Source organism: Falco rusticolus, chromosome 1, assembly GCF_015220075.1.
Source record: "Falco rusticolus isolate bFalRus1 chromosome 1, bFalRus1.pri, whole genome shotgun sequence".
In the NCBI taxonomy this organism is placed as follows: Eukaryota; Metazoa; Chordata; class Aves; order Falconiformes; family Falconidae; genus Falco; species Falco rusticolus.
The window spans coordinates 10,706,613-10,729,052 of NC_051187.1; the positions used below are offsets into that span (position 1 = coordinate 10,706,613).

Consider the following 22,440-nt stretch of genomic DNA (forward strand, 5'->3'; position numbering starts at 1 on the left):
GGTCATATTTTTCTGAATGAAATCTGCTGCTACTCTAAATGTGTTTCTGAAGTTTACATATCCCAGAAAACGTTTCATACAGCAACCACGGAGCGATCTTCAGGTAATCGTCTCAAAGCTGTAAGAGAACTGGAAGGCTATTTACTGCCAAATTAGCGTAAGTACTAAGAACAGCATTTTCTCCTCCAAATGCCCACATAATTCTTCTTTCATTTATTACTAAGCAGTCCTGGGCAGTTGATCTCATTTACAACATTACTGCATGAGTTAAGTTCAGGGAAGGATAAGACTTCTCAGAAAAGCTCCAGCTTACACTGTTATGATATGAACTGGGCAGGCCCAAACAGAAAAGAGCTTTTAAAATCAGCAGGCTCCCTCACATCTTATTTCACTGGAGGCTCCTAACACAGACCAGGTGAGTAGCTCCCAGCCAAGTAGTCAGCAAACAACCAAAAGTTTACTTTGAGCACCTGCTTCCATTTGTAATTCATCAGCAGAACACCCCGATAGCTACCAACGCAGCAGAAAAACAATTCATGCAGTATTTCTGAAAGGCAAGATGCCCTGAAGTGCTGCAGCTTCAATGGGGGACATGTGTTTGCTTTTTTTAATTAATCTTAGTGACATTCTGAAGGACTACTAACCCTGTTCCAAGTACTGTGAAGAAGATCATGCAATAACTGATTTATTACATTTTCTGCCACAGTAGTAGCAGACGTCTGCTCTCAAGCACTCACTGGACAGGGAAGTTTTAACCCCAGGCCTTCAGGACAGCACTCGGGGGGCTCACGCTTAGAAGGGATTTCTGCTATGGTAGACTTGAAATTAAACATTCATTCATTCATTCTGGTATCAACCAGATGGCTGCTGGATACCTTCAGGGAGACAGATGACTACTTTGACTCCTTAAGCCTGACTATCCCAACACATGGAAGGAAAAGCAAACCCAAGCCAGGCCACAGGGTAACACTCCTCAAAGAAAACCTGTGATTTCTTTCTAAGGCACATTTTTAAGCATTCTAACATTATTCTGAAGATGCAGCCCCATCGCTCCCCAAGTTAGTCCAAGACAGGGCTGCCACAGCCCTGCCCACACCCTGAGCAAGGCTTCGACCTTCCTTGTTGCAAGCAAGCATGGGCATTCCTGCAGCCAGCGACTGAGCCAAGAGAAAATAACAGATTAGCGTGTTTTCTGCTAGATGAGTGATCTCAGCTCACAAACCAGCCACTAAATCAGCTGTGCCAGCACAGTGCACAGGCAAGATGATGGCAGCTCTGAGATTATTCAGCCCATTTTGTTACGTTTCTCTCCAACACAAACATAACCAAAGCCAGCCTCATGCCCACCACACCAGAAACGCCCAGGCTCACAACTCTTCCTGCACTGCAGCTGCAGTGAAATTAAACAGCAGCACGGACAAAGTTCTAGTGACAAAGTCTTCTAAAAATGGAATGAGGGAAAAACCCCAACTGCATGGCAAACCAATTATAGCATATTTTTCCACTCTCTCACACAATACAGAAAGGTCAGTGAGTTAATGTTTACAGGATACATTTGGTGTGTTGACACAGCCCGAAGCAGTAAGTCCTTCAGCTGATCGATCTTCTCTCTGAGATTCTGCAATGACGATCTGATAATCACATTGAGCTGAAAGGGAAGAAAGAGATTTATCTAAATTTTTTTCAGTCTAAGTTATATTTGCATAAAATTTAATGCTACTGCATGCAGGTGACAATACATTTAACTTGAGCTATAGCAGCGTGAAGGACTCCACTCTAAACAAAGAAAGCCTGCCTCAGAGCCACCAAGGGAACGACACAGTTAATTGGTTTGGACTGCTTACAAAATAATGAGATTAATAGTACTAGTTTCGCAAACACTATTCTAATGCATTAACACTGTTTAATATGGGGAGCCTTCTTTCAAGTTTTTATAAAACACACTCCTTTAGATGGGCCAAACATTGCAGCACATTTTAATATTTTCCAGTTAGTTTCCCAGTTCTTTCCTCTATCTTCAAGCACAAATGCAGGCGCTAGCTTCTTCTGCCACCAGGTTTCTTTCCCATCTCCCAGAATTAGAGAGAAGGTTGCTACAGGATCAGACATTCCCTCCACTGAACTCCTCCAAACTTTAAACTAAAGATCCTAAAGAAAATCAGAATTCCTCCATTTCCCTTCTCAGTGGAACCTACAACTCCCCACCTTTTCTCGCAACTGACCTGCCCAAAGCAGTTGCGTCTGCTCCTACTAAAAACGGTAATTAAGTCCTTCACATTCTTCCCTGCTGCAAGCAAGCTCAAGGCCTGTGGGAATCCTCCTCCTCTCTCCCCATCGCTTCCCAAGTTAGGCTGACATTATCCTCTGGGCTCTTCCTCCTTAAATGTTATTTCTTTTCATTCCAGTTATGCAGAACACACTAGGAAAAACACTAACTGCAATGAAATATGCAAGTCATCCTAATTAAGACTACGTGCTTCACAAGCTATTAGCCTGCTGTGGGTTATAATGGTTAGCATCCTCAGGTGCTTTGTGCGATGACTAGTAACAGAGGAGTATTTGCTTTGACTCTCATTCCTATGTTCTTGAAGACACAGAGGCAGCAGGCAGACACCAACTGAACATCTCACTGAACAGTCACCGTGCTTCCAGGAACCTGCCTACAGCTAAACTGCACTTGGTATCTGGACAGGGATGGAGCAGGAGATCCCAAAAAATCCCCCGATAGCATCAGAAGTTTAAACCTGACTCTGGAGACTTGTTCTCAAACACTCCCAAATACAACAACAGAAAGCAGATGCAACGGCACTGAGGCAGCCTTGAGAGCACACAGCCAAAATTCACCTTCAGACCCAAAGCAGCTGAACGCTATGGCAACATTTCCAAAGTCAGGATGGGGAATAAATGCTTTTAGGAAAGTTCAAGCTGCTACATATCCTCTAGCTCTGCAGTCATGTAATAAAAGGACTTTTCACTTCATGTCTACTGAAGCCCAGGTGGAGAATGCTGCATGTAATTGACCCAGAACAGCAAAGTAACATAAAGGTATACAAGAATGTCATCTACGTACAGATACCCTCTGCTATTCTGGCCAGAAAGTGCAGCATTTTAACAAAAGATCTCCCCACCTTGACAGGAAAAAAGAAAAAGAAACCAATGGAAGTTTCAAGATCAGCTCAACAGAGCAGAGTTCACAGATGGTAAGTGCTGGCTTGAAATCTTTCCCCACAGGTTTCCGGGTTGGGTTTGTTTTTCTTTTCCATTTTAAATTTTATGTTCTATTTTTTGATTAGCAGTAAATAAGCAGTAAGTTTTTTTTAGCCACACTAATGGCAAAATATTATAAAAATAAAAACTTGTTTAAAATCTCCCTACCAGGCAAATATTGTACCAAGACTCCTTACTCCATTAAAACATTCAGGAGTCACAGAATATATGACTGCTCAGCCGTTGATTTCTCAACATGCATTTCTGTTATGAAAACAACTCTCTCATTGTTGGAAGCTTGTTTATAGTAAAATCAAACGCTGCCAAATATTCATCTTTAACTGTTAATGGATTAAAGAGAAACTGTGCTTGGAAAACACCGGGCATGGAAAAAATGATTTTATGAAAAAGTCAGTCAACCGTGTAATGTTTCCATAAAACACAACCTCAGAGAGTTACAGTACAAGAAAGGCTTCAAACATTAACACAATGTTTTGTTGGGGGTTTTTGGGACACATCACTGATTGTGATGATGCAAATAGAGAACTTTGTCCTCTATAATAAATACAGACGGATTAAGCAGCAATCTTTTTATTAGTCTTCTATTGCTTGAGGATATCTATACAATTTCTAAAACTTCATTATCTTGAAAGCAGACCTAAACACTCTCAATTCTACAGCTAGAGAAAACATTTCTCTCAAATACCACTTATTTGGGCCTTCTGAAACCTCCTTTCAATTCGTGCCAAATTTGAGTCATTCATTAAAAAGCACTGACTACTGTACAAAGCCTACACAGTCTTCTTCAAAGGAAACATTTCAAAAAATATTTCTTTAATTATTTTTTAAATTTTATTTTTAAAGCTATCAAAGAGACTGGCAAAGATGATTTAGTGATCATACATCACATTACAACCTGCTATTAAGAGGGGCACAGTCTACAAAATAAATCAGTGGGGATTTAATTATGCAAATAATTACAAAAGACTAACTCAAGGGCTTGCGTGCATTTTTATCTTAGTGCAGTCAAGGAAGAAGCTAATGGCATGAAGCATGGCGTGTGCAATCCAGCAAGCTCCTACACTTCTTGAAGGAAAGGGTGACACTTTCAGTGCTAAAGAAAGCACCCTCCTGAAAAACTTTTATTTTTTAAACAGGAAGTGTGAAAAAGTGGAGAGCATGATATTCCTGGGTAAGCTTTACAGTTCGTTATCATCTCCATTATATTTTGGTCTTATATTTTGTTAGAAGTGTAGCTTTAAAAGGCTGCAAAATTTGTCTTTTATCTGATCTACAGCCACTACAGAAAGGAAGCAAACCAGCCTTGTGGGGGAAAAATGTCCATTCAGTATTTACACTGAAAGGAGAACACAGAAGCTGACATGCACCTCAACATCTCGCAGATTCAGATCTCTAACAAAAGTTCTGTTCCTGGCAGCAACAGCCCTGAGCAGTCAGCAGCACCTGCCCAACACTCCCACAGCTTCTCCTTTTCTCTTTTTGTAAAACCAGCATTGCTGCACACCTAAAAGATTCGTTACTGTTAAATCCAGTCATTTTTGTGACGCTGAAAAGCTACCATTAATTTAGAAACGATAATCTTGTTTTCTTTATGGAAATCTTAAAGAACACACCATTAATTACAGATTCCTACTACTAAACACAACTTTTAACCTGCAGATTCCCAGCTGGCAGCACCAGCCCCTTCCCCGCCGTGCTCCAGCCCATGTTACTTGGGTGATGCGCCCATCCAGGCAGCATCCATGTCCCTCTGCATCCAGGAGGCAGGAAGCTGAGGACTTACAACTCCCTAGACACATCCAACTCCTGCAAATTTAATGTTTAACCGGTATTTAGAGCAGCTAAAAGCAAAATTTACCTAAAAAAACATATATATAATCCACGTTCACAAGCCCCAGAGCCACCGGCAGAAGAGTACCTTGGCTGAACTCTCCCCATTCCTTTGGTACCGGTTACGCTCCTGGATTTTCTCGGCGATCTCCTGGGCGATCTGGCAGGTGGCATCGTACAGCGAGAGCCTGCGAACGAGAGGCGGCAGCTGAGCCCCCCTGCCGGCCGCCCCCCACCCCCGGCCCGCCCGGCTGGGCCTGGCGCCGCAGGGACACCGCGCCGGCCCCGCACAGTCCGCGGCGCGGGAGGCGCTGCTCTTCACATTGACTTAAACGGAGGATTTGGGGGGCAAACGAGCGCTCCGGGGGAGCCCCCCGCCCCAGGCGGCCAGAGCAGGCCCCGCCGCTCGCAGCCCCACGGCCGCCCAGGCCTGCAGCGGCCGCCGCCAGCGCCGCCCCCGGCCCCACGTCAACGGCGGGCTCGCTCGGCCCCGGGGCCCGGCTCGCAGTGCCGACGAGCGGCCGAGGGCTCCGGGTCGGCCCCGCGGCAGAAGACGGGGGGCAGGGGGCGGCGGCAGCGCGCCCAGCCCGGAGCAGCCCCAGCGCTCACCAGGGGTCCGGAGCCATCGCCGCCGCCGCCCGGAAGAGCCCCGCGCTTCCGGCCCGGGTCAGCCCCGACGGCGGCCGCCGAGGGCCAAACTGCGCCGCGCGCAGGGGCCGGGCGGGGCGGGGAAGCGCGGGGCGGGGCGCGGGCTGGGGCTGGGGGGCGGGGCGCGGGCTGGGGACGGGGCGCATGCGGGGTGCAGGGATGCACGCCACAGCGGTGCAGGGTGCACAGCGCAGGGCTGCACGGTGCAGGGGTGCAGGTTGGGGGGTGCAGAGGTGCCCATCGCAGAGGTGCAGGATGCAGGGTGCAGGCTGCAGAGGTCCGTGGGTGCAGAGGTGCTGGGCGAAGGGTGCAGAGGTGCTGGGTGAACGGTGCAGAGGTGCTGGGTGTGCGGTGCGGGATCCAGAGGTGCTGGATGTGTGGTGCGGGATCCAGAGGTGCTGGGTGTGCAGGGTGCATGGTGCAGAGGTGCTGGGTGTGCGGTGAGGAATGCAGAGGTGTTGGGTGAGTGGTGCAGGGTGCAAAGGTGCTGGGTGTGCAGGGTGCAGAGGTGCTGGGTGTGCAGGGTGCAGAGGTGCTGGGTGTGCAGGGTGCAAAGGTGCTGGGTGTGCAGGGTGCAGAGGTGCTGGGTGTGCAGGGTGCAGAGGTGCTTGGGTGTGCAGGGTGCAGAGTGCAGAGGTGCTGGGTGTGCAGTGAGGGATGCAGAGGTGCTGGGTGTGCAGGGTGCAGGGGTGCAGGGGTGCTGGGTGTGCAGGGTGCAGAGGTGCAGGGTGTGTGGTGCAGGATGCAGAGGTGCTGGGTGTGCAGGATGCAGAAGTGCTGGGTTTGCAGGGTGCAGAGGTGCTGGGTGTGCAGTGCAGAGTGCAGCGGTGCTGGATGTGTGGTGCGGGATCCAAAGGTGCTGGATGTGCAGGGTGCAGAGGTGCTGGGTGTGCAGGGTGCAGAGGTGCTGGGTGTGCAAGGTGCAGGGGTGCGTGATGTGCAGGGTGCAGAGGTGCTGGGTGTGCAGGGTGCAGAGGTGCTGGGTGTGCAGGGTGCAGAGGTGCTGGGTGTGTGGTGCAGGATGCAGAGGTGCTGGGTGTGCAGGATGCAGAGGTGCTGGGTGTGCAGGGTGCAGAGGTGCTGGGTGTGCAGGGTGCAGAGTTGTTGGGTGAGTGGTGCAGAGTGCAGAGGTGCAGGGTGTGTGGTGCAGGATGCAGAGGTGCTGGGTGTGGAGGGTGCAGGGGTGCTGGGTGTGCGGTGCAGGGTGCAGAGGTACAGAGGTGCTGAGGCAGAAGGAAATCCTTTCTGGTTTAATTTTGCACGTCAATGATGAGCTTTGAACCCTGTGGCAGCTCCCAGGGCACTGATGGTCTCCTGCATGCAGCTTGCACCTGTCTCATGCCGTCAGAGCACCCATGTATCGGTATTGTGGTAATAATATTATGGTCTGGATTGAAATATACAGCTATAAGCACAGCAGTGGGGGAACATTCAACCCAAACTGTGCCAGGGGAGCTTTGGTACAGCGGGTTGGAGAATAACTGGGACAGAGAAAATTAGGTAGAGAAAGCGCGAGGACACAGGCAGCGTCCCCCAGGCTTGGGTATCCCCATGCTCTCGGGGACCTGGGAATGGCAGAAAGATGCTTGGGTCAGGAGCAAAACTGCATCCAAGCCTGCTGCTTCTTTCTGATTTTACAGGAGCCCTTTTTCATCTTCCAGAGAAGCACAAAATACACTGGAAGATGCGAAGATCCAGCCCAATGACAGGACCAGTTGCTCAGTGCTCAGGAATTTTCCCGGCCTCTGTAATTCTATGAAATAAGAGCCCTGAGTGTCAGAGTAGTTTACTTCTGAGTGGTGAAGTCTGGTGGGACCGGACAAATGTTGGGATGGGGGAATCAATCCTCTGCATCCCAACAGCATTACCCCCGTGTTACTGCACACCAGGATCCACTAGTGATTTGCAAGGTAAGGAAGGAGTTGCTTTCTTGTTTTTTCAAGGTTTTTGCACCAGCGCTGAATACCAGTGTAACAGAAGAGGATGGGGAGCCTCCGCGCTGCCGCCTCAGCCAGGTCACTGCTGGGACTGAGCTCTGACATGCGCCATCCAGCACCGCGTGGGACATGTCCTGCTGCCCCATCTCCCAGAGGGCTGCCTGCTCTAGTTAGCACCTCTGCAGCACACCCACCCTCCTTCCTCCCTCCTTCCTCCCCTCTTCCGTCCTGCTGCCTCCCCCCTTTCTCCCTCCTCCCTTCCTCCTTCCTTCCTCCCTCCCTTTCTCCTCCTTTCCTCTCTTCTTCCTTGCTTCTTTCTCCCTCCTTCCTCTCTCCTGCATCCCTTGTTCCTCCCTCCACCCTCCCTCTGTCCTTGCTTCCCCTTTCCCTCCCTCCCTCCCTCCCCTCCCCAGGTTCACATGAACCCAAGGCTGAGCAGCAGGTCACCCTGTCCCTCTCCTGCTCTGGGCTGCAGCTCCTGACGTTCAGGTGTCACTTCAGAACACCCCAGCAGTGCTGCCCACTGTCCCCCTCGGGCGCAGCTGCTCCAGCCCCCCGGGCTCCCCATGGCCTTTCCTCCCAGCCTCCTGCCTTTCCCTTCCTTAAGGCAGCTGCTGTTTCCCTTCCCCAAATCCTCAGCCCCATCCCCTGTCCCTGCCCGTCTCCAGATGACAGTGGCTGCCTCCCCCTGCCCTCCCCAGCCCGCGCTGGTGTCCCTGTCCCACTCATCCCTGTCCCTCATCACTGTCCCTGTGCCAGCAGCAGCAGGCAGGGCTGGGCTGCCGGGAAGACACCGTCACACTGGCCAGTGTTGACACTGTCAATATTTTGTTTGCAAAGGCTGCGAAGGGCTCTGCAGTAACTGGCCGGTGGGCGCAGGCTCTTGCTTTTGCAGCAAGCTCCTTCCAAGCCCAAAGAGCTTTTCCCACACCTGATCCACCAGGATTTGTCCTCTCCTTTTTTTTGGGGGGGTGCTATTGATGATGCAAGTCAATGCAGATGCAAACATCAGTAGGCGTGCTTGAAAAGCAGCAGTGAGGCACTGGCAGCGATGTTTTATTGCCCTTGTAACATGGGGCTGCTACTGCACCGCTGTGGCGTGTCACGATAACGAGTGCGTCCTCGCCAGCGGATTCACAGGTGGCTGCTGTGCCCACTGTACTCCCCACGAGTGCTCGGAGCAGCACCGAACCCGCTGGGATGGGGTGGCTGTCAAGCCAGGAGGAAGAGGAGCCACACATGCAATGGGGAGCAAGCTCTGCCGGAGAAATGCTGCCCCCGGGGCTGGTTTTGTGGGGTGCTGAGCACCCCCCGGCATCACTTCATTTCACATTTGCTCTGCTGCAGCAGCTGGGCAGGGCTGGGAGACATGGCTGGGGGGGCAGGAGGGATGTACCCCCCCTCCTGCTGCGGGACAGGGCTGCGGCACAGGGACTGAGCCCGATGCTCAGCACCGAAAACCTGTGGCCGAGGAGGGCTCACGTGCCAGACATGTCCTGGGCACCAAGGGGAGCAGCATGGGCGCTGTGGGGAGCCCCGCTGGCCCTGGTCCCCCAGTGTGGACTGCGTCCCCAGGCTGGTGGCTCTTGTTACCATCGCTCACCCGAGCCAGGCTGGCTGCTCTCGTGGGCACGGAGCATAAAACATTTATGGCCTTCAGCCACGCTGTTCATCCGGATCCAGCACGACCTCTACATATTTAATTTTTTTTGCCATTAAAAACGCATGAAGAGATGATCCATTTCACGCCGTCCCTGATTCACTTCCATCTCCTGTCTTGCTGTGGAGCAGAGCATCTGCCGGGAAGCAGGGTGGGCAGGGGGCTGCGGGGGGCTGCGGGGGGGGTCAAGCTGCTTTGAGCTGGAAGGGAGAGGCAGCCACTGCCCTACAAAAAGCAAATGAGGGGAATGCAGCTGACAAGGTCCTGGGAAAGGTAGCAGGAGCTGCTGCTGTGAAAGCCTGGGCAAAAGGGTTTGAGTTGGAGAGAGAATAAGCCCTCCCTCGACACTGGGAACCAGAGTGGGGTGTGGCGTGGGGACCACAGGAGCAGAGCTGGGGGGCATCACCCCCCGCTTCAGGTGCAGCACATGGGGTTGAGCCACAGTCAAGCACACAGACTGACACTGGGTGCAGATCAGGAGCTTCCCACTGGGAAACAGCCCCTCGCCTCCCACCCACCCAGCGCAGCACCCTGGGGGGCCCTTCGCTGACACAGCCCCTCAACCTGCTTCCACAGGCTCCCAGCTTCCCAGGAGCAAAGGCAGGAGAGGGATGACAGGACAGCCGTGACACTCCTGTCAGATTTTGGCACATCGTGGAGGTGATGCTTTGTCCAGAAAGGAGAGGGTCTGCAGAGGGACCGCTCTAGCTCAGCAGATACCCTGAGACCCCTGGTGCGGCAGGTGCCCAGGGATGCGCTGCAGGTGCAGGCAGACCCTGCAGACATGCAGGCAGGGAAACAAGGCAGGAACAACCTGCACTTGCTGTTATCACAAGAGAAAAAATCCGATATTCTAAGGGGAAAAAGAAAAAAAACTTGAAAAAATTTAAGATGCCTATAAAAATGCCCTTTTTTATGTGCAGCTGGAACGGTGAGTTCTCCAGGTAGCAATGCTTGATCGGTGCAATGTTGCTGGCAGCATTTCTCAACTGTTTGAGGGTACCTTTCCTTCAAGTCAGCTCTTTTGTCTGTGAATACAGCATATGGTCTGTAATTCCATATCGCATTTTGAAGCTAAAAGTCAGTCAATAGCAACCATTTTCAGGGGGACAGATCGGGAATGCTGGAGCACCACAACTGTGCCTGCAACAATCATGCCCTGTGCTCCCGCTGGGCAACCGAGTACGTAGGAGGCATGGGGTGCTGCAGGGTGCAAATCACATCACCCCAAATTTCCCCTGGTGGTTTTGCCAGCCGGTGCTCAAGTAATGTGGCAAACACAGCCAGCATAGCCCCAGCGCACCCATCCCCAAAGAGCGTCCCCAAGGGTACACGAGCCGGTTGCAGAAGGACATGATTTGCTCCTCATGGCCCCAGTCTCTCCCTTTCCTCCTGGTTCCTGGCACTTGCTGCTCACATGTTTCTCTTTCTGACTCCTCCGGGACCATCCAGCGGGAAGCGGTTTTGCAAACCCACTCACTGTGTTGACGTTTCCATTGTTCAAGGGCAGGCGACGGCTGCAGCGGCCCCACCCCGCCACCCCCACCCCCCCCCTGCAGGACCCTCCCTGCCCCATGACGCTGGTGAAGGGGGTGAACCCCAGAGTGGGAAAATGAAGGTTATACTTGGGGAAAAAACATTATTAAGTTTAATGGTTGTGTTGCTGGTTTGATGGTTATCTCATCCCATGGGGTGTTTACATCCCCTTCCCCAGCCTCGGTGCAGAATTGGGGTGGGAAGGGGCGACGTGGGCATGGGAGCTGCTCCACCCCTCACTGTGTTTACCCCAAATAAACCTCCTGTGCCAGCGGGCTGGCACTCACCTTAAAAGTCAGGGCAGGTGATGGGGACAGAGGGGACCCGGCAGCGGCGTGCACCAGAGCCAGGGCACATGCTGCAGGTGGGGCTCAGCCTGCCCCGCTCCCCGGGGGGGGCGGCTGGTGGCTTCCCCATGGCCAAGCCGGCCCAGGGCGAGAACACGGGCACCGGGCAAGGTGAGTGAGCTGCAGCCAGGGCAGCCGCACGTTCGTGCAGGGGAGGATGCAGGAGGTTCTTGCTGGTCCTGCTCATGCCAGGATCACATCCAGCTGAGGAGAGGGGCTGGAGCAGACCCACATTTCCTTCCCCATCACCCTCAGCATGTCCCAGGGCAGGCAGAGCTGGAGCCACCAGCCAGCACCCTGGGTCAGGGCACCAGCGGCTGGGTGGGCTCAGGATGATGCTCCTCGGTGCTTTGGGCAGGGCAGCACCAATGGTATGCGGCCAGCTGCAGGGACAAGGTGAATTTGGGGACCACGGTGGTGCAAACAGCCCTGCTTCAGCCCCAGTGTTCATTTTAGCCTGGTTTCTATGGCTAGAAGCCTGCGTGGCTGCACTCTGGCTCTGTCTGTTCAAAGCAGGGATTCAGGCTGAGCAGCAACCCGTTAAAACGGCTGCCCTTTCCCTGAACCAGATCTGGACCTAATCTGCTGATTTTGCTGAGCTTGAGCAGGGGTCAAACTGAACTGGAGAGCAGGAGCCACAGCCAGACCCAGCATGGGAGCAGCCCAGGCACCCGGACCCCCTCGATGTGCCACCACGTGCTGCCACACACAGTACACAGGGCTGGGACCACGCTGTCCCCCCGCGTCCCCTTGGGGCCAGAGCAGAGGCTTGGTTCAGTGCAAATCCATCCTAGACTCCCCAACCCAACTGAGCGCATCCAAGAAAAATACATCAGAGAATTAACGTGTATGCTAATCAACTTTATTCTTGCCAATTAATCACCGCCCAGCAGAACTCACCCACGCAAAGACAACTGTCTCCTTGTAGAGGGTCTGGAGCTGAGCTCTCCTGCAACCCCAGGGAAAATGCCACTTGCTTCGCTCTAGGAGGAGCTCAAACTCTGTTCTTCCCAGAACAGGGCTGGCGGCTGCCACAGCCCTGCCACGGTGCCATTGTGGGAGCCTCTCCAGGGGAAGGGGCTGGGGACCTTCTGCCTCCAAGAGGCTTCCCAGATGCTCTGCAGACCCTGCGTGTTGTCCCTTGGATGGGGTCTTTCCACGTGTATGGGGGCATGCAGGAAATGGGGACCCTTTGGCATCCCACAGATCATCCCCACACCCCACAGACCATCCCCACACACCTGGTGAGCCCCTTTTGCTGCAGCACCTTCTCTTTGCACCTTCTCTCTGGTACCCAAGTGGCCAGAGGGATCAGGAGACTTTTTCAGGAGGCAGTAAGAGAGAGGGCAGATACCCGAGGCTGGCTTTGCCTGCTCTATCTGGGCTTGTAGCAGCCTGGTCCTGGGCTGCCAGACCTGGACAGGACATTGCCCCCTGCCCTGCTCTGTCCCTGGGTGGTGACACAATGCAAATGGTCCCTCTCAGCTCCAGCATCATTTGTGCCCCCACTGCCCGTGATGCTGGGCTGGGACTCAGCTGCTCATTATACTCAGTGGCGTAACGCTGCTGTCCCATTGTTATCCCCAGGGAACCGGGACTGTGTCCCTGCTTTCTGCACCTCCCTCTCAGCAGGTCACAAGCTGGGAATTCAGGGGCTTTTTGAGGGATGCAAGGCTCCTCACAGTGTGGAGAAACACCTCTGACACCCAGCTGGTACCTGGCCCCATGCTTCCCTGAGCCCCTAGGCAGTGGTTTCACCCAGAGCCGGAGCCAACATGTGCAGGCAAGGGCAAAGTGAGCAGCTCCAGCCAGGCAAAGCCTTCTGAAAACCTCCCCTTGGCGTGGGGGGAATAACTATTGAAATACAAGACATTGCTGTAAGACTTCAAAGCGCCATCAGCCAGGGTGAAACGCTGTCAGCTGGGGCACTGAAGCGTGTTGAATAAAAGGTCTTTGTCCTACAGAGATGTTTGGCTCATCTCCAGTCACCATCGTGATCACGTCCGAAGCTGACACCTGGGACATCGACGCCTCCTCTTGTCTGGGCTGTGGACAGTTCGTGGATTGGGACAGGATGCCAGACCCGGAGCAACAGGCACATATCCCCCGAGACATCCTCAGTAAGCCCCCGAAGGAGCTGAAGAAGCTGGCAAGAGAAGGCTACTGGGCAGCGAGCCGCGCTCTCAGAGCTCAGGTCTACCACCAGCTCATCCAGCAGGTCGCCTGCCGGCTCGTCACCCCAGATGCCCTTGTCTACAGGGACGTGGCCAGTCGGCTCTTTGGGAAGCCAAGTGTGAGCTCCCACCCTTTGCCTGAGTTCCTGGAAGGATGTTCCATGCCCACATACTGCCTCAACCTGGAAGGGGTCACCACCTTGAAGAAGATCCTCATCTGTGTCGGCAACCTTTTTCCCGACATAACCTACAGCCCAATCCTCCCCTCTCTGGTGGCTCTGCTGTTGCACTACAGTGAAGACGAAGCTCAGTGCTTTGAGAACATCTCTCGCCTCATCGCCAGCAATGCTCCCCACACCAGCTACATTGACCAGTCCTTCCTGGCCCACCAAGCCTCCTGCATGACTTTTGGGGATCTGGCCAACAAGCACTGCCCAGCAGCTCACAAACTCATAGCCAGCACCTCTGAGAACGTCTTTGAGGTCTACTCTGAATGGTTGTCATGGCTCTTTCATGATCTCCCCTTCAATTACGCCATCCGTGTCTTTGACGTCTACCTGCTGGAGGGGCAGAAGGTCCTCTACCGCATTGCTCTGGCCTTGCTGAAGCAGTACAGGCTCTCAGTGACCGCTGCCGAGCTGGAGGGGACCGACATCAAGGCAGACCTGCAGGCTTTTGTGCAGAACATTGCTGAGCACGTGACTGTTGACAAACTCCTAGAGAGAGCCTTTGGCATCCGGCTGTTCTCCCGCAAGGAAATCTGGCTTCTCCAGATGGCCAACAGGAAGGCGTTAATGGAGAGGGGCATAACCATGGTGCAGAGAAGGTAAGGAGAACTCTGTTTGCCAGCTCTTGGGGCTGAGCAGACAAAATATGAGTTACAGTGGAGATACAACATGGGGGGGGGGGGGGGGCGGGCTTCAGGTATCTCCCGCAGCTTTGGCTGTGCTGGGTGCCTCACAGCCCCTCATAGGGGACCTTGTCAGGAGGCACTGTGCAGTCAGAGCTAGAGATGTTAACAGAAAGCTCATGATGCAAAAAGCGTGACAAAATCTGATGCATGGGGGCTGCACCCCTAAAAGCAGACAGGCACCCCAGCTTGGCCATAATGGATGTCCTCCCTCATGCAGGCAGTCCTTCCACCTGGCTGTGGACATGCAGAACTTCAGCTCCAGCATTGTAACGGCTCAGGAGATGCGCATCATCTGGTCCTGGATCCCTGAGCGCTTCTCCCTCTTCCCCCCGCTGCTGCTCTTCTCCACCTCAGAAGATGGGTGCAGCCTGCAGAGGTAAAGACTCATCTGCCCATCGGGTCAGGTTGGGTCAGACTGGTGAGGAGTAAAACTGGGTAGAGGTTGGTGTTGTAGAAAGGAGCAACATGTCATGTCTGTGGGGTACATCTGACATCACCTGAGGGTTCTCGGGTTCAATTCAAGATCTTGAATGTGGCCTGGGCCAGTGCTGGCTGTAGGGGAGGGGGTGAAGCTCAGTCAGATGGCAATCAGCAGCTCAGCACAGGGAACATCGAGCCCTGCACATGTGCTGTGCAGGGGAACATCCCCATCTGCCGCGCCGTGCCAGGCATGCTACAATCAGCCAGGGCCAGCCAGCACGCCATGCCCAGGCCAGGGCTCCAGCTCCCTCCCAGTGGTGCGGAGCACAGGCATGCTGCTGGATGCTGCAGTCAGTGCTGTGGCTCGAAACTGAGCTGGGAAATCAGTTTGCCACTGACTTCCCAAGCTGTGAAGCAGCAAAAGCCTTCCAGTGGGCTGAGGCTGCCTTTGCAAGAATGTTTTCAGGCAGGAAACCCAAACCTGCTCCTCTGCAGGAGCATGTTAAGCTGAGAGGTTGCAGTCACAGAGCAGGCAGAGCTCAGGGCAGGGGCAGACAGTGTGTGGGTACACCCTGCAATGAGGAAGACATCAAACGCTTGAAACACAAGTTAAGAGAGCCCAAGCATCATGGCCAATGCCCCAAATTGCAATAGAAAGACCAGTGTGAGCACTGGAGACAAAGTAGAGCCCAGTGATGCCCACTGCCACGGTCATGGAGCAACGGGTGCGGTGGGAAGCAGGGACATCCCCGCAATGCCCAGTGCTGGAGCACTGCTCTGCTGAGACGCAGCTCACGGCCGGCTGGGAAGGGATGCCAGGCTGTCCAGGGAGTGGATGCTGCCCATGCCGCTCTGGTTCTCAGGGTGATGTTTAAAGGTGGGGCCACGATGGCAGCACCTCCATTAGCACCACGAGCATCACTCCCAGCCCATGAGAGGTGAGCAGGCACCCATAGCACAGCGGGGCAGCCCCACCCCGGGAAGCACAGCCCTGCACCTTCCCAAGGCAGCAACGGGATGCAGAGCCCAGATTAGGAAACACATCCAGATTAAAAACAAGGTCATTTGGGAAACTCCCCCCAGGAAGCATCCCCCCAGCCCAGTGCCCCAGGGTAGGGGTGGGAGGATTTAATGTTTGGATTTATCTGAGCTATTACCTGCTTCACCAAGCAAAAATGATGACTTGAGAAGTCTCATAAGCCAACTCCCTCCATTCCTGAAATGAAGCTGCTGGAGCTACACAAAATCACAGAATCATAGAATCTTTTAGATTGGAAAAGACCTGTAAGACGATCCAGTCCCTATTAACCTGTTAGCTATTTTACCATAGTAATGCAAATCCTTGTTCAAAGCTGTTATAATAATTTCACAGAAATAACCACACACTGAGCTAGTAAGTCTAGTTTTATGGACCACATATGAAACTCGAAAACTAATGTATTTCACAGAGTTATCTGCTCTACATAAACATGCAAACTGAAAGCCTACTTCATAGAACCGCTAGACAAAAAGATTTTATTTTAAAGTGATAACTAAGAAAGTAATAATTTTCTCAGTGATTCCACAAAAATCTTACTGACGACTTATTGTTAGACTTTTGGGCTGCTCTTTTCTATTTTAAAGTCTTCTTACTCTTACCATTTCTCCCCTGGAAAAATGCAACATTTTAAAGTCAGTTTGCTACAAAGGTGCTGCAAGATGCTGGTTAGTTGAAGAATTCAGACAGTACATGGCACTATAGAGTTGTTCTGATTCCCCCACTTCCTCCTCCTTCAAAAAAAGGGAAGAAAATAAAGGCTGAGTTTTCATAGCAACATAGCAGCAATAAAGGATTGTTTGATGACAAGTTTCTGCTGCTGTCCTTCTGTGAGCTCCCTTGGGCCAGCTGCTGGCACAGCAACAGGCTGAGGGGCCACCACCGCTCCCCACTGTCCCTTTACAGCCCAGTGCTCGCCGCACGGCCAGGCTCCCTGCATGGCATGCTGCTCCTGGCCCCCAGACCGCCACTGATCCAGCCTCCTTGCTCATCTCTGCAGGTTTTACACATGCTGTGAAGGCTACGAACCGACGGTGCTGCTCATAAAAACCACAGAGGGGGAGGTGAGTATTTCCCCAAGCAGAGTAGTGGGCTGCGCTGGTGCAGCTGTGGGGAAGGGGAAAGGGTGGTTGACCACACTGGCACTTGTTGGAGCAGCTACAGGGCTGTGTGGTCCCTCTCCTGCCCTGCCTGGGGTCAGCCCCAGCCCCCAGGAGAGAGCAAACTGCACCTAGAGTCACCCCCAGCACCAAGAACCAGCTCAGACACCAGCTAGTCTGAAGTGTGCTGCTGGGGGGAAACAGGGGGTCAGTGAGGTGGAGAGAGTTCACAAGTGATACTCTTTTATTGTAAATACAAGCTAAATCATTAAGTCCTTGCTAAGCAGACTTCCCTGAAGTCAGCAGATGCTTTGCATGAGCCAGGACTTGTTTTCAATGCATTAAATGCAAGGATCTCTCTCTGACTGCAAGAGCAGACACACAAGGGAAATGGAGGAGAAATAAGGACAACTTCCACAATATTTGAAAGTCGTGAAATAACTGCAAAACCCCCTGAGCCAGACCTCTTTCTGGGGACTCTGAGAATGGCTCATAAACCTGTATTTTATGTCTCCACTCGTCATCAAACAGCGGGGGCAAGTTGTGTAAATTGTTCAGGCATCCCAAAGATTTATTGACCTACCAGTCCTATTTGCCAAGCCTGACACCTCAGCGTGGTGCGGAGATAAACACCCTGCTACCCCCTAGGGCCTTGTGCAGACAAGAGAAGGTGACTTAGAAAACCTTGTTTCCTACACGTTTTAGCTCATTTTATCCCTTAGCTAGCACCAAGGACAGGCATGAGGTCCCACCTCTCACTCATGACCCTTCAGCCATGGTCAAGTCAGGGATGTCCATGCCAGGATCGGGCTGACCGTGGGTGGAAGGACCCCTGGGCTTGGTTAAAAGCCTTCTAGGTCAAAAAAAAAAAATAAAATGGTTACCGAAGCCTTTGCCATTTTAAACCACATTTTCTCTAAAGTATCATAAAACAGGTGACCACCTCGCCACTGTCCAGGGGTCACCTGAGGACAAGGACCTCCTATAGCCCTTCCACAGCATGATGCAATACTGTTCACACCATGCTTTGAGCCGCACAGTTGCTCCTTTCTCTGGCTGGGAGCTCGCTGGGCTCAGTGGGAGGCACAGCTCCTGCTGCTGGGGAGCACACCAGCACCACCGAACCGGCCCCCAGCTCACCGCAACCACCTCTACTGCAATGGAGCAACCCCCCCGCCCCCAGCAGCCAGAGCCCCCCTTAAGCACTGAGGCTGAGCGGACTCACGCCCAGAGCACCAGCGACTTGTCAGCACAGGATTTAGCTGGCACAGCAGAATCTGGCTCTCCGATCCCCCTGAGGCCCTTGCAGAGCCCTTGCCCTCCTGAAGACACGAGCAGTGGCTGGTGTTTCTGGGCTTGCTCTGGTCCCAGCCGTCTCACCTGCTGACGGCTGCCTCCCTGTGCTCTCTCCCAAAGGTGTGCGGGGCATTTCTCTCCTCTGACTGGAGTGAAAGGAAAAAGAGTGGGGCAACATCAGGCTTTTTTGGGACAGGGGAGTGCTTTGTGTTCACTGTAAGTCACATTTTATTTCTGGGTTTACACTCATGGGTTTGTCTGGTAATTGCTTTTTCCTTTATCCCTCTGACAACTCAGGGCATGGTGGCACCGAGCTGCTTCCTTATCACGGTCCCAACTGCTGCCCCTTAGCCCTGGCAGGAGGCAGCAGCACAGAAATTGCTGTGCTGTATCAGAGAAAGAGAGAAGGAACTCCAGCCCCCGAGGCAATGTGCAGTAACCCTGGGTGGGTCTTGGAGCATCCTCCCAGGATGACAGCAGGGCAGCATGCGTGTCAGGGTGGGTTTCTGCCCTGTTTCCTTGGGCAGCTCCTGGATGGAGTACTGCCAAAGCAGCTCTGGCATCCCTGCAGAAGGAGCAGGCTGAGCTGGTCCAAGAGATCCTGGGGGCAAAGTCCAGCATTCATCCAGTACCCTGCCAGCATCCAACCAGCACCCACCTGGCAACATCGGCACTGCAGGTTTGCCCATCTCTGGCAGTGCTTTGCAAAGACAAAACCAACTTCCCAGCCACAGCTGCCTCCAGAGCAGCCCTGGCACTGCCAGAATGCCCTGTCCCTTCCCTACCCCAGGTCCAGACCTGGCACACAGCATCTGGCCCCGACCCACTGGGCCAGGCAGCACTGTCTCTCCTCAGCAACAGAGATGCCCCAAAGCACAGGGCTCACCACGTTTCTCCTGCTTTCCAGGTGCGTCCTGAGACAGAGAGGTATGAGTGGGTGTTCATCAAGAAGCCAGAGCTGGCCAAAGCTGTGCCACGCTCACGCCAGCGGTCGCCTTCCCCCTCTCCTGCATCCCTCCTCGGCTCCTCCCTGGAGAGCTGCAGCACCAGCTCGAACCGTCTTACTGTGCCCACGCCACAGAGGAAAGGCCGTCTCTCCCCATTTCTGGCCATCAGGCATTTCCTTCTGCCTTCCAAAACAGCTTCCATGTTCATGTCCGGGTCACAGGAAGGGATCGTTATTGGTAATGACCGAATGGTGGGCATCCCCCACTGATACACTGCTGCTTGGGCTGAAAAGTTAAAATCTGAGTTGCCTGTAAAGGCAAAGACCTCCTGGTTTAGGATATCAGTTTAAAGTCAGGCAAGTTGAAGTCAGTCACCTTAAATTAGCAGGAGTGCCAAGCTGCACAAGAGGGAGGATGCTCCTTCTGAGAGCCCCAGAGGGGCTCTGCCAGCCAAGGGGGAGCAGCACAGCCCAAACCTCCTGGTGAGGTTGGCACCCTTGAGGCTGGGTGTCCTTTCCCAGCTCTTCCCTCCGTTTTGCGTAGGATGCAGAGGAGATGTAGGTGGGGATCAGCCCAGGGAAGGGCCAGACACAGTCACCCAGAGCAGATGTGCCGGCTGCCTGCCTGCGGTGCTGTCTCCCAGGTCAGGCTTGAGCATGGAGGTTGAATCTTTGTGCCCCGCCACCACCGAGGTGGGTTCAGCAGAGGACTGCAGCAAGTCAGAAATGCCTGCAGCACTGACAGTTGCCTCTGCCTCCCTTCCAGCAACCCCCGGGAACAGGATCAGGACAAGCCTGGCTGCAGGGATGCAAGGAGCTTTACTTGTTCTCCAGCTCTCCAAGTAGTTTAATAATTCAGCTTGTGCTGCCAGGGCAACCTCTCGCACTGGCTGCTCTGCAGATAGCTCTCTGGAAGCTCTGCCTCCACGCTGATATCCCAATTAGCAGAGAAGGCAGTCAGGGCATCCCTAGCCCAGCGCTGCACTGTGGCCAAAGGACAGAAAGCTGAGAGAGGGGTGCAATCCTGAGAGACCTCATCGGCTGCGCCAGTGCCCCTGCTTGGGCAGCGGGATGGGGAGAGCAGAACCTGACCGTCTTGCTTGCATTTTCAGGTGGAGGGGGAGGCCAAGCTCTGTCCCTCGACACCAACCTGCTCTGGGGGCACACAGAGCACTGTGAGACCTTCGACAACCCTCCACTCTGCCAGGAGAACTTCAAGGTGCAGCTCTTGGAAGTGTGGGGCTTTCAAAATGCCTAGGTCCTGTGGGAAACAGCCCCTCACCGCACCGCACAGAGACGGGGACTGCTTGCCATTCTGGCCACCAGCCCAGCTGCCAGCTGTGGTCTCTGCCAGCAGCACCACAGGCACCTCCTCTCACCATCCTCCCCTCCACAGCCAGCCCTCATGGTGGTGTGGAGAGAGGGCAACACGGTGCCAGGAGGGCGCTGCCTTCGGGGACATTTCAGGTCCCTTCCAACAGTTTGGACCCAGCCCACTCCACCCAGTCTGTCCCGGTTTAGGATGCTGGAGGGGAGGTGAACCGGTCTAGTTTCTTACACTTCCCTGGCTTGTTTGCAGCTTGGGGCTCAACAGCAAACCAGTGGTACTGCAGCACAGGCAGATTATACAGGAATTCTAAGCCTAGGCAAAACCCAACACCAAGGCACAAAGCTGACCAGAAACACTCTCAGACCCCACTTCGCTGGGGTCCCAAGCCCAGTGCCACCCTTCAAGCCATATGCAGAATTTTGTAGCCTCTGCAGGTTATCAAGACTCCCCTGGGATCACAGACCGATCACCATCCAGCACAGTGCAAGAGACTCTTTTTGTCCGCAGTTGAAACTGCTGATCAGTGATTAACAAAGTCCTGCCTGGTGCTTACACACTGGCAGCCAGCAAGAACCCCCAGCTGTGCACCTGCCTCATCATTTTTGTATTAAACTGAGGAGCTATATTCACTGCAAAGGGCTGACCTAAGACTGCGAGCAGTGAAAACATATGAGCCTTAACCAGTGGGCCCTGACTCCCTGGGGTCAGGACAATGGGAGATGTGCCATTTTAAAACATGAAACGTGAATGTAGTTCAGTCAGACAAGGCAACCCTCGCAGGAGGCTTGTAGACCATAGAGATATTCTGGCTGCAGGATGAGAACATCTCCCACATCCAAATATACTTTCTACTTGTGGTTTTATCACTCATATATTCCACTTCTTGAGCTATTCAGAGCAGGAGCTATCGTTGCCTTGGTGCCTGCTTCCAGTGATGGCAAGATGACTCGGGCAGGAGCAGATGATGACAACAAGCTCAGACAAAACCAGCCATGTGGCAGACCTAGGAGTTACTTAGAGCCTTCAAAGGGTATCCATGTAAGATGAGGAGGTGAGATGCAGCCTTCCGTGCCCCTGTGCCTGGCCTTTGCCCACAGAGCTCAAGTGAAAAAATCCCACAGAATTACTCTTTCCCTTCAGTTTAAAAGGTCTGCTTGGGTGTCCTCAGTATGTATTTCTTTCTGTGATCATGTCCTGGACTTTCTCCCTGGCTGAAAGCTTCCCATGGGATTCCCTCTCCCTTCCCAAGTGGCTGTTTCACCTCTCCACCCAGAGATGTACAGGATGCAGGAGACGCTTGGAAATGCACAGCCCGTCATTAGCAGCCCAGCCTGACCTCGCAGCAGCCTTCAGAGCATCTCCTTGCAAAGAGCAAGCACGCCCCACGTACTGCACTGAGGCACCAGAGGCTGGGTACGCGCGGTGCGGGTGCTGCTGACACGGTGGCTGGGCCCGTGAGCGCCTTCAGGCCATCGGTGCTGGGTACCGGCACGTAGTGAGCACCTTTGGGGCACGTAGTGAGCATCTTTGGGGCACGTAGCGAGCATCTTTGGGGCACGTAGCGAGCGCCTTTGGGACACGTAGCGAGCATCTTTGGGGCACGTAGCAAGCATCTTTGGGGCACGTAGCGAGCGCCTTTGGGGCACGTAGCGAGCATCTTTGGGGCATGTAGCGAGCGCCTTTGGGGCACGTAGCGAGCGCCTTTGGGGCACGTAGCGAGTGCCTTTGGGGCATGTAGCGAGCGCCTTTGGGGCACGTAGCGAGCATCTTTGGGGCACATAGTGAGCGCCTTTGGGGCACGTAGTGAGCATCTTTGGGGCACGTAGCGAGCACCTTTGGGGCATGTAGCAAGTATCTTTGGGCTGTCAGCACTAGGCACCAGCACGTAGTGAGCACCTTTGGGGCGCATAGCGAGTGCCTTTGGGCCATCGGTGCTGGGCACTGGCACTATGCACCCACCGCAGCCCAGCGCCACAGCCAACACCAGCTGCCGGCCATGCTCCCTGCCTGCCCCGACAGGCACCTTCGCTATGTCTGAG

General features: G+C 53.6%; 2 protein-coding genes across 6 annotated transcripts in view; one reads left to right on the top strand and one right to left on the bottom strand.

The window, feature by feature from the left end:
- The window catches only part of STX8 (syntaxin 8), a 104,513-nt gene extending 98,742 nt beyond the window's left edge, over window positions 1–5,771 (bottom strand). For all 5 annotated transcript variants that reach the window (XM_037409512.1, XM_037409521.1, XM_037409504.1 and 2 more), the window contains exons 1-3: window positions 5,668–5,771; window positions 5,147–5,246; window positions 1,554–1,648 (exon numbers count right to left, since the gene is read on the bottom strand). In XM_037409512.1, coding sequence (XP_037265409.1) covers window positions 1,554–1,648; window positions 5,147–5,246; window positions 5,668–5,684 — 212 coding nt within the window. In that variant the 5' untranslated portion in view covers window positions 5,685–5,771. The remainder of the gene's footprint in view (window positions 1–1,553; window positions 1,649–5,146; window positions 5,247–5,667) is intronic.
- Window positions 5,772–11,254: 5,483 nt separating this feature from the next.
- On the top strand, window positions 11,255–22,408 carry LOC119153842 (TBC1 domain family member 24-like). The gene is made up of 7 exons (XM_037400755.1): window positions 11,255–11,297; window positions 13,151–14,186; window positions 14,491–14,649; window positions 16,730–16,793; window positions 18,246–18,341; window positions 19,033–19,309; window positions 20,184–22,408. Exons 1-7 carry the CDS (start codon window positions 11,255–11,257, stop codon window positions 20,327–20,329), a joined length of 1,821 nt encoding a protein of 606 aa, XP_037256652.1. The 3' UTR covers window positions 20,330–22,408.
- Window positions 22,409–22,440: the final 32 nt, after the last annotated feature.

What these genes read in the sequence shown, in the direction of transcription:
- LOC119153842 (XM_037400755.1), top strand. Translation starts at nt 11,255, where the DNA reads ATGGCCAAGCCGGCCCAGGGCGAGAACACGGGCACCGGGCAAG. An exon ending in GAACACGGGCACCGGGCAAG is followed by an intron (nt 11,298 to 13,150) that starts GTGAGTGAGCTG and finishes TTTGTCCTACAG; the next exon opens with AGATGTTTGGCTCATCTCCA. An exon ending in GATGGGTGCAGCCTGCAGAG is followed by an intron (nt 14,650 to 16,729) that starts GTAAAGACTCAT and finishes TCATCTCTGCAG; the next exon opens with GTTTTACACATGCTGTGAAG.